A 17995-nucleotide genomic window follows, 5' to 3' on the forward strand; every position below is an offset into this window, starting at 1 on the left:
CCCACCTGGACGTGTCCCTGTGCCACCTGCCCCAGGTGACCCTGCCTGGGCAGGGCTTGGACTGGGTGATGGCCAGAGGCAACATCCATCCCGGGCCGTTCTGTGCCCCTGTGCGGCCCCGGCCCGCTGCAGTGCCGGGACAGGACCCTCCGGGCAGGACCCTCCGGGCAGGCCCGTCCGCCCCCTCCGGGTCAGGCCCCGCCGCCATCGCTGAGGGGCGGCCGTGAGGGCACCCGAGATCTCGCGAGATTCGACCTTCCGAATAAGGGCGGGCGTCACAACGTCTCGCGAGAGCACGAGTCACACACCCTCACGCTCACACACACACTCACTCACACCCCGCGCCCTCCGATTGGCCGCGCTCCCGCGCGCGCGCCGGCGCTGGGCCAATGGGCGGCGGCGTGGGCTCCCCGGCCCCGCCCCCTGGCGCGGGGCAGGCCGGGCGCGGCGCGGGCGGGCGGAGGCGGCGCAGCCAAGATGGACGCAGGGTTCTTCCGCGTAAGTGCCGCCCGCGGCCCGGCTCGGGCCCGCCACGGCGCCGGGGACGGGACACGGCCGGGACGGGCCGCGGGGACACCGCCCGGCTCGTCGCCGGGCCGCACCGGGGCCAAGCCGCCCCGCGCCCGCCGCCCGGGCCCGCCCGCCCCCGCCCTGCGCAGGCCCCGCGCCCGCAGAAAATGGCGGCGGGAACAGGCCCTGGCCCGGCGGCGCCGTGAGGGCAGCGCGGCCCGTCCCGGGGCATCCCGGCCCGCCCCGGGGCATCCCGTCCCACCCCGGGGCATCCCGGCCCGCCCCGGGCCTGGGCCCAGCTCGCTCCGCGGCACCGCGGCCGGGCCGGGCCGGGCTGTGCGGGGCAGGGGCCGAGGGCACAGCGCGTTCGAGCCCATCTGCCCTTTCTGTAGAGAGAGGCTTTTAATGTTGTTAAGTGTATTTATAGGGAAAAGAAGTTACGCTTTATTCGCGCGTTGATATTTGGTTTGTAATCACTGAGTTCCTCTTCTCTGTTCCAGCTGGGCTGCATTTTCTGCAGAGACCATTAAACCTGCCCAGGGTCTGTTTCTTTTCAGTTTTTTGTTGCATTAATTGGAGTGACCTCATTTCTGGTTTTCTCTGATAGTTTTGAAAGCCAGTTTAAATGTTCGATATTCACTCGTTGTTTCAGTTTGAGCAGCCAGGATGGCTTTGAAACACGGCCCGCAGTAACCCTGCCCTGAGCTCAGTGTTGCGTTAATGAGGAAAACAACAATTAAATCTGCACTTGTTCTGCCGCGATTGTTCTGAAGTTTGCAGATCAGGGAGCTGGAACTGGCAGCAGTTCCTGGGGCTGAATTAGAAATCGACTGTTCTTCTAAACCGGCCTGCAAAGGAGCCTCGTGTTAAACAAAGCAGAATGTTACTGAAGTGGGCTGTGAACAGTGTCCTGTCCTTAGTGTGGGTTCAGGAGGAGCCAGAGTTGTTGGGAAGTGGCAGAAGTGCAGCAGAGCAGGTGTTTGGACTCTGTCTCAAGGAAACTATTAATAGTTCCTTCAGTTCCCCCCTGTGTGGGGTTTTGGTGCAGCCTGGTCTGTCTCTGCCTCTGAATTCCTGTAGCCCTTGTGCTCTGCCCTCTGCTGCTCTTTGCTGCTTGGCACAGGTTACAAACAGGCTGCACAGTCTCCCTCTCTGGGTTGGGAAAGAACTGAGAGAAACAAAAAAACTAAACAGTTGAGGGAAGTGGCAGGTGTTGTGTTTGCTGTGAGCCACATGGACTGCAGATATCAGAGGGTTTAAATGGGCTTAATCCTGGGGAGTGCCTGTGCCCCTGTCAGTGTTCAGCATTCCCATGTTCTGGAATAGCAAGTGGGAATGGCAGTGGTTTGTTCCCTTTCAGTGTCTGATGACTTTGCCTGTTGCTGATTCCACGTGCTCTCTGATCCAAGTGTTTGGGACCTCAGAATTTGAGGGGGTTTGTTCTTTACCATCACTGGGTTTCTTGTCAGCTCCTGTTCCTGCTGGTGCTGATCCTGTTCCCCCAGGCCTGGGGAATTGCCTGTATTAAAGTCCATGTTTCCATCACTCCCACTGGCCTCCTGAGTAACCTGCCCAGTCTGTGGGGTTGTTCTGAGTGCTCAGCAGCCTGGCAGGGCTTGGTTGTGTCTCTGGTTCTCTTTGCTTCTCTGCAAGTGGATTTTCCAGGACTGGACTCCAGGCCTTTCCCTTCCCAGTGAATGAACCCACAGTCCCTGTCAGTGACAGTGGGAGTTGTTGGTGAACCTTTCCCAGAGCAGGATCAATATCAGAGTGTTCTTTGTGCTCTGCTGGCTCCCAGGGGCTGCTTTGCCCCAGGGAAGTTCCCCAAAGGTTTCAGGGATGGCCCTGTAAGCAAACAGGACATTTTTGTTCTTGGACAAAGCCTGTTTTCCATCAGGGAGGTTTGTGCCTTCCAGCACAGCCCCTTTCCTGGCACTTGGAGCCTCCTGGGCTTTAATCTGTGGGCAGAGTGCTGGGGGTGTGACTGGGGGGCCCCTGGGGGGCTCAGGAGGGGCCCCTGGGGGGCTCAGGAGGGGCCCACCCCAAAACCCCCAGCAGGAGGTGAGGGTGGTTGTGCTAAAGGCACCTGGAAAGGATCATTTTGCCTGAAATAATAAAAGAGGCTTGCAGGGCCCTTTCCCTGGTGCTGCCCTGGCCAGAGCAGCTCTGGGGGTGGCCCTGGGGGGCTGAGTGCCCGGGCTGAGCCGTGTCTGCCTTGCAGGGAACCAGTGCCGAGCAGGACAATCGCTTCAGCAACAAGCAGAAGAAGCTGTTGAAGCAGCTGAAATTTGCAGAATGCTTAGAAAAGAAGGTGAGTGGGCTGGGGGGAGTTGGGGGGTCAGGCACACCAAGCAAAGGGAATTTTCAGTGCATTTGTGGGGTCTCAGGTGGGACACACAGGAATGTCTTCCCTGGAACCACACTGAGGGTATTTGGAATGTCTTTCTGAGCATCAGGGATAGAGCAGTAATATCCATCACCTGGTTGCAGTACTAGATACACCTCAAAAGGAGTCAGTTTTCCAGCAAATGTGAACAGTTTGGAATTCTGGGCATCCTCAGATGCAGCTCCCCAACCCCCTTTTTTGGGGTGGTGGTTTTTTGTTGGTGTTTCAGGTTTTCTGGGTTAGTGTGCTGGAAATGCACTGAGCTTGTGGTGAAACTCCTGCAGTGACACAGAGAGGGGAGAGCAGAAGCAGTTCAGGGTTCCTTCTGAGCTGCTGGTGGGAGATCCCTGGAGATCAACTGCTTTATTTCAAAGCCCAGAGCTGATCCCTGCTTGGGCTTTCTTGGCCCAAACCTGCCCAGGCAGCAGCTGATGGAGCTGCTGAGAACCCCGTGGTGAGACCCAGCAGGGCTGGGGGCAGAGCTCAGCTTGGGAGGGACTTTGGATTTGCAAGCAACTAAAGCTGAGGTGTGGAAGAATTGCATTCCAAGGAGTTCAGTGTGGTTGTAGTTCCCAGGGATGGAGGTAGGAATAAAACATCTACAGATGTTTATTTCTGTAGGGAAATGGGCTGAGCTCTGGCCTTGGGTGAGGATTCTGGAAATCAGGACCTTTGGAATGGTTGAATTCTCTCCTAACATTGAATGCTGAATGGTTTGGGGGAGTTGGAGTCTGGTGTGCTGGAGTCAGGGGAGTTGGTGAGCTGAGCTGAGCTTGGCTTCATCATTCAGTGGGTTTCATTATTTGCTGGAAACTGGATTGGATGAGAGGAATAACCAGCACTCTGGTGTCCTTTCACTTTTGGTTTGGTTTCCTCTCCTCTGGCTGGTGCTTACTGGAGTTTACTGGAAGTTTAACGTGTTTTGACTTTTCCTGCCATCCAAAGGTGTGCTTGGATCCAAGTGTGACCTCTGAGCAACAGCAAAGTGGTTTGAAACAGAAGTGGGCTGAGGGGATTGTGTAGCAGCATGAACTGAGTGTGTGCAGTGAGAGAACTGTGAGCTCGTGTGTTCAGTGGAAGAGCTTGTTGTGAAAACCTTTCTTGTGGCTCTTTGATACAGGTGGACATGAGCAAAGTAAATCTTGAAGTAATCAAACCATGGATAACAAAACGAGTAACAGAAATCCTTGGATTTGAAGATGATGTAGTAATTGAATTTATATTCAACCAGTTGGAAGTGAAGGTAACGATTTTGTTGTGGATATTGTTTCTAAATGTGTAACATAATTATTGTGAGTTCTGTTGAGCCTGTGAATTTCTCAAGTGCAGTCAGGAGGGGTTGTGTTACTGTGTATGTTTTGGAAAGAAATTCTCTGTAACAGCTGTAAGGCTGCAAGTTTAGTGGAGGTGCGTAGTTTGCAAACTGCTCAGGTGGAAATCAAACTTACTGTTTTAATTTTGCTGTTACATGTTAAGTTCCTTTGACAGCAACTTTCTAATGATGATGTGATTTATGATTTAAAAGGCCTGAACCAAAATGGAAGTTATTCCTTGCGTCTGAAGTGTAGCACCATCACCCTATTAGGTCACAGCAGATGAGTGTCCAATGGCGCTCTGACCCAACTCCCTTGATGATGCAGTGTGTGTTTGGAGGTGAGTTGTGTAAAGTGGCCGAACCAAAATCCAGCACAGACAGTTGGGCAAAGCTTTACACTGCTCTTGACATTACTGTGCAGTAGCTCAGGTTGTATGTGCAGCATGAGGGGAACTCTGAACTTGGATGGTTTTGTAATTGAGAGAGCTTGAGGCAGTTTAGAGGCCAGGTCTGTAGCTATCTTAATTTTCTCTTTTGTTAATTACTGTAGTCAGTATATGCAAGTAGTATTTCTATTTGCTGTAGTCTTCTGACTGAGACAGTATGAACATTACCAAGATCATTTAATGCAGTAAACTCCATGTGAAGGGTATGAATAATATGAGGTGGTAATAAGCTCAGATTTTCTTAATATCTGCCACTGTGCCACTGCACCCCGAGGGACAGTAAAAGATGTACAATATGAATTATTGGCAAACATTCTCATGCTGATGTACTTTACACTTAATCTTTCTTCCTAAGAGTTCAACCTTGTGTTTTGAGAGAGCAGTTGACATTTCAACTGATAAAGGTATTGCTGTTTAAAAAACCCTTTAAATGTCACTTTATTTTGAAGAGATTAGTATCTATTTCATGAATATTTAGATGCTTTCATGTACAGAGAACATAAAGGGGAAATAAGTTTAAGTTCTAAGCTAACTAAAGCCAGGGCTCGCAATAGGAAATGTTTTCTTATCATGTGTTAGTGTAATACAGTCTGAATACTCATTTTAATTCCCCTTGTACTAAGCATGATTAAAGTTTAGAACTTTTTTAAAGAACAATCTTTTCTTTTTTGTGGTTGTGTACTCATTATTGCTTGTTCGTCTTTTGCAATTTAGATAAATGATATAACATTAAACTCAAGGTGGTTGAGTTGCAGTAGGGAGTCGGAAGGAAGCCAAGGGAACATCTTTCTCTACAGGGGACTTGGCGATTCCAAACCCCCCAAGGTTCCAAGAAGAATCTGAAGACACCTGGAATCTGTACTTGCTTTGTGCTGTTGAGCTGTGCTTGTTATATGGACCTTGTTGCTTGACCAACAAACAACATTAGAATTAAAAAGCCCATTTTAATCTTTGAACCTCTTTGACCTCTTAACCCTTTGTGGACATGACGTGGTGACTTTGAGGAAAGCCTGTGAGGCACATCTGTGGTGTGAGCTCCCTCGGGCAGGCAGAGTGTTGGGAGACAGTCAGAATGTGCATGCATGACTTTGGCCTTTCCCAGCAGGATGTGAGGGGTTAGCAGGATGTCCTCTCCAGGGCAGGCACTCACACACCTCCTGTCCGTTGTGCAGATAGTGAGAAAGATTTCCAAGCAAACAGAATCAAAACCATCAGGGAAAAAATGTCTAGGACATGATTCTAAAATCTCATAGCAGCACTGTAATGGTGTGTTAAATTAAAGGCCCCTGATTTCCTGTAGAGCCACACGGTCCAAAAGTACTTATGAAACCCACAAAGGATTAACAGGCCTTGCTGAATATTTATGGTAAGACACACACAAAAAAAATTATTAGTACAGTAAGCTTATATTGATGAGAGATCACTAGGGAATGATTTCTAAAGAAGTAGTTCTTGAGTGTGTATGTATTTTAGCCCCCATGGTAGTTTTAATTGAAGTTTGATATAGACTGACTGTTGTTTTTTCAGATAACCGGTTTGTCTTCCTGTCATATCTCTTTGCAGAATCCAGATTCCAAAATGATGCAAATCAACCTGACTGGTTTTTTGAATGGGAAAAATGCTAGGGAGTTCATGGGAGAACTGTGGCCACTGCTGTTAAGTGCACAAGAAAACATTGCTGGTATTCCAACTGCATTTCTGGAACTGAAGAAAGAAGAAATAAAACAGCGACAGGTAAGAGTTTTTAAATGGAATTGTGGCTGAGTCCTGAGCACTGGGCAGAATTCATGGCTGTCTCAGTAGACATTTTGAGTTCAGCAGAGCTCTGCTGTCTGGGCACATGTTCTAGAGTCCTGAAGGAGTTATTTGTTGGTGTTGGACATACATATTTGATCAGGTCTTTATGCTGCCTCTGAATTAAGTGGTGGTATTTGTTGCACAGATAGAGCAGGAGAAACTGGCTTCTATGAAGAAACAGGATGAAGACAAGGAGAAGAGAGATAAGGAAGACAAGGACAACAGAGAAAAAAGAGACAGATCCAGGAGTCCGAGAAGGTAATGAAAATGCACTGTCAATGTATCAAGAATATTGCAGGACAGAGGAAGGACAAGTGGCAGAGAAAAATAATTGGGGCTCTGGAAATACCCTCCTTGGGTATTGTAGCAGGCTGGCCTGACTTACTGCAGAACAAGAACTGCAAGTACACCAGAGCTGCTTTGCCACGGCTGTTGTTTGCACTGGGAGCTGTTGCAAATGTTTTCTGTTCCAGGCTTTGTTGGTTTTGGTCTGGGGGGGTTGGAGTTTAGTTTGACGCCTTCATTGCCCGTCAGTCAGCAGAGAATGCAGCTCTGTGTGTGCTGCCTGCTGTGACAGCACTGAGGGTGTCCCTGCCCTGGGGAGCGCTCAGCCCCGAGCCCTTGATGTCCCTGAGCCCCACGTCGCCCCCGAGGGCTCAGCCCCAGCCCCGCGGCGTCCCCGAGGGCTCAGCCCCAGCCCCAGCCCCACGGCGCCCCCGAGCGCTCAGCCCCAGCCCCACGGCGTCCCCCAGCCCCACGGCGTCCCCCAGCCCCGCGGCGCCCCCGAGGGCTCAGCCCCAGCCCCGCGGCGCCCCCGAGGGCTCAGCCCCAGCCCCGCGGCGCCCCCGAGGGCTCAGCCCCAGCCCCGCGGCGCCCCCGAGCGCTCAGCCCCAGCCCCACGGCGTCCCCCAGCCCCACGGCGTCCCCCAGCCCCACGGCGCCCCTGAGCAGCCCTTGCCGTCCCCAGGCGCAAGTCCCGGTCCCCGTCCCCGCGCCGGAGGTCGTCGCCGGTGCGGAGGGAGCGCAAGCGCAGCCACTCCCGCTCCCCCCACCACCGCACCAAGAGCCGCAGTGCCACCCCTGCCCCCGAGAAAAAGGAGACCACTCCGGAGCCAGAGCCCTCCGTGAAACCAAAGGAGACCGTTGTGCAAGAGGCCACTTCAAACAGGTGAGTGGGGCAGCTCTGTGTGTGGAACTGGGGATTGCCTGTAAGGAATGGGAATTGTGTTAATGCCTCACTGGAGCCTGACGGGGGGGAATGCTCCTCCCTGGCCCTCTGCAACAGCCAAAGAATCCATTTAATAATCTTCAGTGAGATTTCTTTTTCCTGTGTACAATTCTGAGGGCAGTCTGCTTTGCTGCCCCTGTGATCTCATTGTCCTGGTCATTACTTTGACTTCTCACTGTGCCATCTTGTCTTCCAGCAGATTGTCACAGCCTGTGTGTTACTTTTTCTTCTCTTTGAATCCTTGTGCCATACTTTCTTTTCACAGTTTTGGAACAGCTTGTCAGAGGATGGGCAGGAGAATGTTGGAGGGGAATATCTTGTTGCTCTGTGGGCTGTGGTTTTTATGTGCTTATAAATTGTCTGTTTTTAACAGTGATATCCCAAAAGTTCCTAAACCTGAACCACCTGTACCAGAGACTAAGGAAACTTCACCAGAACGTAATTCAAAGAAGGAGAGAGAGAAGGAGAAAGAGAAGACTCGTCAGAGATCCCCAACTCGGTCCAAGTCAAGGTCAAGATCTCGATCCCGTTCTCCATCTCATTCTCGCCCCAGAAGGCGTCATAGATCACGGTCAAGGTAGGACTTCAGGTCTGATTGTGAAGGTTGACAATGAGTATTTTCTGCTGAAGAAACACTTAATGTTCCTGGTTAGTGCTGGTTTCAGAGGTGTTGAGCTTGTGGGTGTTTTAGGCCAAATGAGAAAGGTGCATTTGATGCATAAATGTGTTTGGGAGTGTTTTCTTTCTATCAGTTCATGAGAAGCTGCTCACAGTGACCTACACTGGATGGAGAAGGAATTGGGCTACTTAATAGTGAATATGGCATTTGTTAGATAATGGGAATTGTGTAGCCTTTGTTTAGGAAATGAGTGTGATGCTGAAGATGTAAAATACTTTTGTCTTTCCTTTTTTTGTTTATTATTTTGCAACTTAATAGAGAGATGTAAACTTTAAAGCCCTGATTGTGTGTGAATGTACACTTGGCATCCTGACCTAAGTGCTACCTTAAAATGATGCACTTGGAGAAAGTCAACTCAACCCCTGGTGCCCTGAGGATGAATTTCCTCCAATGTGTGAATTAGATAGTTGCTGTTCATTGGACTCTCTGGTCATGACAGGTCTTACTCCCCTAGAAGGCGACCGAGCCCGCGCCGGCGGCCGTCCCCGCGGAGGAGGAGCCCACCCCGCAGGATGCCACCCCCTCCCAGGCACAGGCGCAGCAGGTCCCCCGTCAGGAGGTGAGTCCTGCTTGGGGGACAACAGCTGGTGTTGGACTTGGAGAGGTGAGGGGAGCACTGGTTGTGAGGAGTAAGTGTTAGCAGAGTCACCTCGTGCATCTCTCCTCTGTACTGGCAGGGGTAGGGTTGGAGTCATGGGATAACTGCAGTGTCATGTTCCCCGAGTGTGTTGGGGGGATCACAGTGGTAGCTGTGACATCATTTCTTCTGACTAAGGTGGAATTCTCATCACTATTCTTTTTGAAAAGTGCTCATTTCAGAACTGCTACTTCTTCACATGGCTCCCAGCTCCCAGCATAGGTTGATATGCCATTGATTGACATGACATCTCCTAAGACTTTTCCCATAATACTTTTCCCCCTGCCTGGCGTAAAAAATGAGAGCAAGTAACTGGATGTTACTTTTAGGAATTAAAAATATGACTTACATTTCCATCACATAAAATTGAAACTAAAATCAAATTTAACTTGAAATGTGTTTCTTCCTCATGTTATTTTACTGAAAAGCCTTCAAGGTCTGCTCTCTGGTGTTGGAAGTGACATTTTTGACAGCACAAGCAGTGGTTGCAGGAGCCAAGCTCTTAGTTGCCTTGTAAAGTAAATTACATGCTTTGTGGTGATGGCAAAATAGACATTTGTCTTCATGGGGAGAGAACAGATTCTTATTCCCTTCATAGGAAGAGAATTAAAGTGGTGCTTCCTGGTACAGCAGTTGTTCTTTTTGAGGAAGGAACACTTCTTCCTTTCTGTGACAAGGTGTGACTGTTTCCTGAGTCTGTCAATATGTTCATTTCACACAGTTACTGGGAAAACTGTGAAAAGTATCAAACAAGTCTGTTACAAGATGTACAAGAGCTCCCTTTCAGCAAATGTTTATCTCACTCAAGGTAGGGTTTCTTTTTTCCAGGTTCTCAGGAATTCTGCAGCCAAAGGTGGATTCTGCAGGTACACAATTGCAACAGAACTTGCCACAAATTTTGCCGCAGAATTCTGAGGCCCTGCCTTTTAAAACTGCAGAGTAAAGATGAAAGACTAAAACATAAGGATGGATAGATTGATTCTGAATTGTTAAGTCATTAAGTTGTCTGAAATTTTTGCCTCCTGGTATAAAAACATTCAGTGTACTTGCACACTAAACTCTTATCCAGATCCTTTCTGAAGATCATTAAATCACGTGTGCTAACACAGAGAATTCTCTTAACCATCCAGGAGTTAGAGAGCCCAACCAAAACTAATTGTTCCCAGGGGAAAAGCTTAGTTGTAGCCTGTAGATGGACAGAAGGCCAGTGGAGGTGACACTAACAATTTTTAGCTCAGTGTGTAGTTTAACTGAAAGACTGGCTGTTACTCTCCTCTTCTACAACCCAAGTGTTGAAGGCTGCCCACCGTGTTTGGAAGTGCTGTTGTCTGTGGCTCAGTGTCTGTGCTTGCATCGGCCGCAGGTCTGTGTTGGTGCTGAGCTGCCCCCCCGTGGCAGGTCGGGCCTGACGCCGTGTTTGCTTTGCAGGCGAAGACGCTCCTCGGCCTCCCTGTCCGGCAGCAGCTCCTCCTCCTCGTCCTCGCGGTCCCGCTCCCCGCCCAAGAAGCCCCCCAAGAGGCCGGTGTCGAGCCCCCCGCGGAAGATGCGGCGCCTGTCGCCCTCGGCCAGCCCTCCCCGCCGGCGGCACCGGCCGTCGCCCGCGCCCAGCCCGCCCAAGCCGCGCCGCTCGCCGACACCGCAGCAATCCAACCGCGCCAGGAAGAGCCGCGGCTCCGCCTCACCCAGCAGAGCCTCAGGTGAGGAGAGCAGGCACTGTGTCCCGTGGGCCTGGCCGTTTGGGGCCTTGTGTCCTCTGAGACTGTGCCATTCGTACGGGAGCAAAAGCGTGGCAGGATGTGATGAATTGCAGCTGAGTTGCTGTTTTGCCTCGTAGCACCCAAACACAAGAGCACTGAAAAGAGAGAATCTCCCTCGCCAGCACCAAAGCCAAGGAAGGCAGAGCTGTCGGAGTCAGGTACAGCTCTTGCTCTTCAGCACTGCTTTGGGGGGGGCTTGTAGTGCAAAATGCTTGACAGCAAAGGGCAGTGAAGTGCTGAACTCTCTTGGTAGTTCGGCACTGAAGGCAAGAGTTTCCAGAAATGTGGTCACTCGTACTGCTTCAAACATTTCTAGCCAAGCTTGCATAGAAAAATGCTCAGCCAAACTATATTCCAGCCTCAGTGTTACCTTAAGATTTATGGGGGAAATGCCCCGTGCTTGATGATCTGCTGTACATGACTTTGCTTCTGCCTGAGTAAGGCAAATTTGTATCTTTGGTTTACATATTCTGTCCATGTCTGTCCTTTCAGAAGAAGACAAAGGAGGTAAAATGGCTGCAGCAGATTCTGTCCAACAGAGGCGCCAGTACAGGAGGCAGAATCAACAGTCATCTTCTGGTATGGAGGACAGAAATTCCCTGGAACTGGGCTGTAGTTTACTTTTGCAGGAAGTAGTTAAGTTCAGATACTGATACAATTTATCTGCACTGTGCTCTGCAGTGCTATTGTTAACTTAATTACAGGTTTGCCACTAATGATAAAGTCACTTTATTGTTTCTCAGGAAGAATAGAAGTGTAACTTTTAGAGGTTATTATATCTTTTGTAATGGGTCTCCATCTTTTGAAAGTTGCACTTTTAAACTCTTAACATCACACACAAACATTGTGTGCTGTGGATTACCTCAGCCATTCTTGTAGTAGGTTATTTCCTTGTATTTCTAAAATTTTGGACTCTTATGCTTGAGATCAGCAAATTCCCCTGGGCCGGGTGTAGGTTTTTGTCCATGTAATATTTCTATAAGTAACTGCAGTCCACCTTTTTAACTACCTGGCTAATCAAACTTTATGGGGAGAGTTGGGTTTGCTGCAGATGTTTTTACCCAGTTCTGGTGGATTTAGTTACCATTGACTCCAACCACCACTTTTAGCTGAAGCCCATTTAAAGAGCAGCTCCTTGGTTTTTAATGGAAGCCCATTTAAAGAGCAGCCCCTTGGTTTTTAATTGAAGCCCATTTAAAGAGCAGCTCCTTGGTTTTTAATTGAAGCCCATTTAAAGAGCAGCTCCTTGGTTTTTAATTGAAGCCCATTTAAAGAGCAGCTCCTTGGTTTGCGGGACGGGCCGTTGGTTGGTTGGACTGGCAGGGACTGTGGGGAGTGTGATGGGATGCTTTTCCAGAGGGTGATCCTTCTACGTTTGCAGATTCTGGATCCTCGTCCTCCTCGGAGGAGGAGCGCCCCAAGCGGTCGGCGGTGAAGAACGGGGAGGTGGGGCGGCGCCGCCGCCACTCGCACTCGCGCAGCCCGTCGCCGTCCCCGCGCAAGCGGCCCAAGGAGGCCTCCCCTCGGTAATTCCCTGCTGGGACAGCCTCACGTCTTCTCTTTTCATTGTTGTTTATCTGCTCTGGATCTGTCAGCAAATACAGCAGTTAAATCATGTCCAGCTTGCCCAGCCTTGGCTCAGGATTTTGTTCCTGCTGTGGTTGTTTGGTACAAATGACTCTGACCTTTGTGTGAATATGTTGATTTTTGCCTCAGATACGTGGCAGATAGATTTGTTTTGTTTTGTTTTTCCTCCACTGCTCTCAGGATGCAGATGGAAAAGAGGTGGCAATCACCAGTGATGAAAAGGTTGGTTAGAAATTCATCTATTAAATAGGGTTTACATGTAGAAAATCATTTAGACTGGCTGTCATTTATGCTGTCATGGATGAGTACTTGTTGTCCTTTGGGTTTGCACGCTCAGGGTAGTCAGGTGAGGGAAATTCAGACCAATGTGTTCCTTTATGTGTTGGATCTGGGGCCATTTTGCTGGGGGAAAAAAAAAAGGAGGAGCAGCTGCTCTGTCTCCTTAATGCCCATCAGCCTGTGACGTCAATAACAGTGTTACTGGCATCTTACTGAGACCTGAAAACACCTGAACACTCGTGTTCTTTGGGGTTCCTTACTCCAGATACCTGGGTTTGAGTGATGGCTGAGCTGTGTTGGATTCCTGTGCCAACAAATGAGATCTTGATGTTCTGGGTCACAGCTAATTGGAGTCTTCAAAAGTCTCATTTCTCCATTCATTAGATATTTGAAACTACTGGTAGTACACAATTAGTAGACTGGTAGTAAACACCTCCTTTATTTTCTCCTGTAGGCAGCATTGTTAACACCTTGTTTGTGATGCTGTTTTCTCTGTGTTGATCTGGGAACACAGGAAGGTGCAGGAAGCTGGGTGTTTCATGGGTGTATTAATTTCTTGTAATGACCCTTGAGCAAGCTGTAATTAAGCCCCAGCTTGAAGATTGAGCATTCATCATGATGTCAGATAAGTGGGACTGCTACCAATGCAGACCATTCTAATGATGGATCTTGTCAAACAATTCTGTGTAAAACAGGTTGGAATTAGAGGGTTTGTTCTGTTTTGCAACACAAGTGAATTCACCTACTGCCTATTGCATAAATGCACATTTAATTAGAACAATTAGTATAGTTCAAGGTTGGGGGTTTTTGGATCATAAAAGAAAATTGTGTTTTTGGAGCAGACTCTTTATCTATTGGAGAACAATACCCAGCACAACTGAAATCAAATCTCAGTTAATGTAAATGAGCTTTGTTGCTTTATAATTGCTTTCATTTTTCCCTTATCCAGTCTTTTCATCTTAATTGCCTTTTTAGTAAGAGAATATTTTACCAATATTCCTCTCCTTTAGAATTCTGGACAAGTATGTGTTGCATTAAAATTTTTCCTTCCAGAAGTCTAAACCTGGCACAGCAGAAAATGGCTCAATTTGTGAACAATTTTAATCCAGATAGCTGCAGTTTAGCAACAACTTTGATTTTTTTTTTCTCTGCATTTCAAGAAATAAGTAATTTTGGGTTTCAGATCCATAGCTAAAAGCTGTTTTCAGAACTACAGTTTCACTGTAAAGAAAATTAACTCTACCCCAGCCCAAATCAGCACATTATGCATCCCCTGTTTCAAACATTTGGTCTTCCTCTCTGGCCACAAGGTAGTGATGCAGGTGTGGAGTTGTGTCCTGACTGCTGTGGTGGGCTCAGAGTCACCGTAGAACACGTGTTGTCTCACACTCTCTAGAAAGACTCCAGTGTGTGTTTCCCTCAGGGGCTGCAGTGGGATTCCATCCTGAAGTGCACGGGGGATGATTCTCTCAGTGCAGGCAGAGCAGGAGGTGTCTGAGCTGTGCCCCTCTCTCTGCAGCAGGAGGAGGAGGAGTCCCTCTCCACCCCCAGCGCGGCGGCGGCGATCGCCCTCCCCGGCACCCCCTCCCCGGCGCCGGCGCTCCCCGTCCCCGCCGCGGCGCAGGTACCGGGGCTGGGCTGGGCTGGGCTCGGGCTGGGCTGGGCTGGGCTGGGCTCGGGGTGCAGGGGCTGGGCTGGGCTCGGGGTGCGGGCGCGGCTGGGCTGGGCTCGGGGTGCGGGCGCGGCTGGGCTGGGCTCGGGGTGCAGGAGGTGCTGGGCTGGGCTCGGGGTGCGGGCGCTGCTGGGCTGGGCTCGGGGTGCAGGGGCTGCTGGGCTGGGCTCGGGGTGCAGGGGCTGCTGGGCTGGGCTCGGGGTGCAGGGGCTGCTGGGCTGGGCTCGGGGTGCAGGGGCTGCTGGGCTGGGCTCGGGGTGCAGGGGCTGCTGGGCTGGGCTCGGGGTGCAGGGGCTGCTGGGCTGGGCTCGGGGTGCAGGGGCTGCTGGGCTGGGCTCGGGGTGCAGGGCCTGGGCTGGGCTCGGGGTGCAGGGGCTGGGCTGGGCTCGGTGCCCTCCCAGTGGGACAATGGTAGAAGTCTTGCCCTGACACCAGTTCCTCGGGTCACAGTGTCCTGAGGGGGCTCTGGCTGTGCTGTGTGTGGTGGGTGCAGGGCCTGTGTGGCTGTAGCAAATCCTGAGTCATAAAGTCACAGATGATGGAGTGGTTTGGGTTGGAATGGAGCCTAAAGCTCAGCGCATTTCAACCCCCTGCCATGGGCAGGGACACCTTCGCTAGCCCAGGTTGCTCCAAGCTCTGTCTAACCTGACCCTGGACACTTCCAGGAAAGGGACAGCCACAGCCTCTCTGGGCAACAAGTTATAAAGGATTTTATTTTAAATTTTTAGAAGTCTTAAAGAAACTTAGTTCAAACTTTTGGAAGTTCTAAAGAATCCCGGAGTAGTTTTGTTCCCCCCTGTGGGTGGGTGGGTTGCAGGGCTCTGCTGCCGTGGCACTGACCGTGTGTTTCCTCTGCAGGTCTCCGTCGCCGCCCCCCCGCAGACGCTCGCCCTCCCCCCGGCGATACTCGCCCCCCATCCAGCGCCGATACTCGCCCTCGCCCCCTCCCAAGCGCCGGACGGCGTCCCCCCCGCCCCCGCCCAAGCGCCGGGCGTCCCCGTCCCCGCAGCCCAAGCGCAGAGTGTCGCACTCGCCGCCGCCCAAGCCCCGCAGCTCCCCCGCGACCAAGCGGCGCTCGCCCTCCGTGTCCTCCAAGCACAGGAAGGGGTCTCCGCCCGGCCGGCCCGCCCGGGAGCCGCGCTCCCCTCCCCAGAACAAGCGGCACTCGCCCTCGCCGCGGCCCCGCTCTGCCCACCCCCCCGGCAGCCCCGCGGCCCCGCGCCGGGGAGCGTCGGCGTCGCCCCCGCAGCGCAGGCAGTCGCCGTCCCCCAGCTCCAGGCCCATCCGCAGGGTGTCCAGGACACCAGAACCCAAGAAGACAAAGTAAGGAGATCCCCCTTTGCTGGGTGCATTCCCGTGTCTCTCTGGTTGTTCTGCCCGTGTCTGATCTCGGCTGTGCCCCTCGTGTCTTGCAGGGCTCCCACCCCCAGCCCCCGGCGCGTCTCCTCCTCTCGCTCTGCCTCGGCGTCGCCTGAGCCAGCGCCCAAGAAGCATCCAGGACCTGCCTCTCCTGCTCGATCTCGGTCTCCCTCTGCCAACTGGTCACCTGCAAAAAAGACCAAAAGCCCAACCCAGAGCCCGTCACCTGCAAGGGTATTTGTTTGCTCACACAGCGGTGCTGCTCGGGGTCAGAGGGCAAGTTGTCTTCGTGAAGGCTGAGCAGCTCTGACGTTACTCCCACAGCAGGGAAAAAGTCCTTGGGGGTTTCTTCATAGTTAAAAACACTTTGTAACATAAATTTTCCAAAGTTGACATCTCAGACTTTGGAAAAGTGCTATTTATAAGAAATTCTGGAAGAGAAGTCTCCCATTTTATGAGTGTACATGAGTTCTGTGGTGTGAAGTGGGTGTGTTTATGCCTTGTAGTCTTGCTTGCAAACATGGGCTGTTCTGGCAGGAAGAGAACAGATTGTTTGGCTTCCTTACCTGTTCTCCTGAGGTGCTTCCCAGGGACACCCCCATTCTTTGCCAGGGAATTTTGCAGCCTTAGGGGTGAGTTGTAACATCTCTTGAATTGTTTGTTACAGAATTCAGATCAAGAAGGCGGCGGCAAGAAGAAGAAGAAAAAGAAGGACAAGAAGCATAAAAAGGATAAAAAGCACAAGAAACACAAAAAGCATAAGAAGGAGAAGGCAGCTGTGGCTGCAGCAGCTGCTGCTGTGGCTGCAGCAGACACCACCTCCACACAGGAAGACCAGGAAGTGGAGGCAGAACCCAAAAAGGTAGGAATTCAGTACCTGTGCCTGCCTTGGTAAGGCTGCAGTGTGAGAAAGGAGGTGGAGCTGGAGCTGCTCTGCCCTCCTGGTGGTCTGACAGCCTTGATTCCCAAAGGAGACCTGGATTTGCAGTGTTGGGAGGGTCCAGCCTGGCTTGGTTGGGGTGTTTGAGGCAGCACTTTGTCTTTGCTTGAAGGAGACAGAGAGTGAGCCCGAGGACAACCTGGACGACCTGGAGAAGCACCTGCGGGAGAAGGCCCTGCGGTCCATGAGGAAGGCGCAAGTATCCCCCCCCTCCTAGGCCAGCCCTTTGATATAATGTACATTTTATTTGGTTTGTACTCAGAATTCAATTTCAAATTGCTAAATGTGTTTGAGCTTTAGAATATAACATTTGTTGTAATAATTGCTAGGTTGAGGTTCACCATGTACAGAGGGCATGGATTTACATTACAGAGGTGTCCACAGTGTACTAGTGACATTCTTTCATTGGCAGCATAATTTCATTTAGAGTGAGACTTTTTAGAAGCAATAGGAATTTTGTTTTGAAGGTTTGAAAGGTGACCATCAATTCCCTTGTTTCTTTGAAATCCAGCAGAGCCTGGAGCTTAATCTGTGAGGGTCTCATTTGACTTCTTTTGTATCCACTTACATGATGCTACTGACCTTTGTGGTTTGAAAGCTTGCCCAGAAGTAAAACCACTGCAAAATTCCAAGGAAATACGTCTATATTTTAATGCTTTCTCCTGTTGCCTGTATGGTCTCCATTAAACCAATCAAGAATAGCAACTTAGAGTGGTGCATAAATGAAAGCATGTTGTTTACCAGGACACTGTGGGTTTATATTGATGTAACACGTTGATTTGGAACACTGGAATTTCATTTGTATTTTTATGTTCTTTTTTTAAAGGGCAGTTTCCATGATCAGCAGTCCCAGAACAAAATAATTCCTTCAGTTCCATAAATTTTGTTTGTGAGCTGTCGTTGCCCCATTCATAAATCTTGTCTCGTTACGGTTCTTCGGGAGGGTCAGAGCAACTTTCAGAGATGTCTTTGAAAGTTTGAGGAACCTGAACTTTGGATATTGTCATGTTTTCACTGTTCTTTGTTTTTGTTTTTTTAACTAAAGCTATATAAAGCTTGTGGATTAAACAAAATAAATTTCTAAATTTAAACAGATGTTGGCTATTTTTATATGGACATTTCCATTTGCTAATCAGCTTTTTTTTGTACAGGGTTAATGAATACTCAGAGATGAAAAAGTGTTTGATCCAGTGTGCTGGCTCTGGAAAAATTGGGGCTTTTAACTGTCCTGGGGGAGCAGGAAGAGCCCTTTAATTAGTGATGCTCCTGTTGTGTTCTTGCAAAGCAAGAGTCAAACAGCCTTACCTGCTCAGCACTGGTGGGATGGAGGAAAACAGACTAAACATGTGCTGTGAAAATTGCTTGTCAGAGCAAGTGAAACGTTTCAAGGTCCTGCAAAAAAT

At 50.4% G+C, this 17995-nt stretch overlaps 1 protein-coding gene across 9 annotated transcripts; it reads left to right on the forward strand.

Moving 5' to 3' along the window:
* Positions 1 to 431: 431 nt before the first annotated feature.
* On the forward strand, positions 432 to 17687 carry SRRM1 (serine and arginine repetitive matrix 1). 9 transcript variants are annotated; one of them, XM_071576657.1, is made up of 19 exons: positions 432 to 498; positions 2732 to 2821; positions 4017 to 4139; positions 6221 to 6391; positions 6600 to 6712; positions 7422 to 7622; positions 8056 to 8259; positions 8801 to 8920; positions 10427 to 10695; positions 10833 to 10913; positions 11248 to 11334; positions 12137 to 12281; positions 12523 to 12564; positions 14141 to 14245; positions 15152 to 15616; positions 15709 to 15886; positions 16320 to 16514; positions 16705 to 16828; positions 17419 to 17687. In XM_071576657.1, the coding sequence occupies exons 1-18, from the start codon at positions 478 to 480 to the stop codon at positions 16807 to 16809; spliced, it is 2715 nt and encodes a 904-aa protein (XP_071432758.1). In that variant the 5' UTR covers positions 432 to 477; the 3' UTR covers positions 16810 to 16828; positions 17419 to 17687. The 9 variants fall into 9 exon arrangements, with proteins under 9 accessions (XP_071432758.1, XP_071432756.1, XP_071432757.1 ...); XM_071576655.1 differs by having other exon boundaries at positions 16705 to 16787; XM_071576656.1 differs by having other exon boundaries at positions 14144 to 14245; positions 16705 to 16787.
* The last annotated feature ends 308 nt before the right edge of the window (positions 17688 to 17995 follow it).

The sequence above is a fragment of the Pithys albifrons genome, chromosome 24 (genome assembly GCF_047495875.1).
Source record: "Pithys albifrons albifrons isolate INPA30051 chromosome 24, PitAlb_v1, whole genome shotgun sequence".
NCBI classification, from domain to species: domain Eukaryota; kingdom Metazoa; phylum Chordata; class Aves; order Passeriformes; family Thamnophilidae; genus Pithys; species Pithys albifrons.

Excerpts from the sequence above, each read along its gene's own strand:
- SRRM1 (XM_071576655.1), top strand. The coding sequence starts at position 478 with ATGGACGCAGGGTTCTTCCGC. Across the intron at positions 4,140-6,220 it reads TCAACCAGTTGGAAGTGAAG|AATCCAGATTCCAAAATGAT; the intron begins GTAACGATTTTG and ends ATCTCTTTGCAG. Across the intron at positions 6,713-7,421 it reads AGATCCAGGAGTCCGAGAAG|GCGCAAGTCCCGGTCCCCGT; the intron begins GTAATGAAAATG and ends TGCCGTCCCCAG.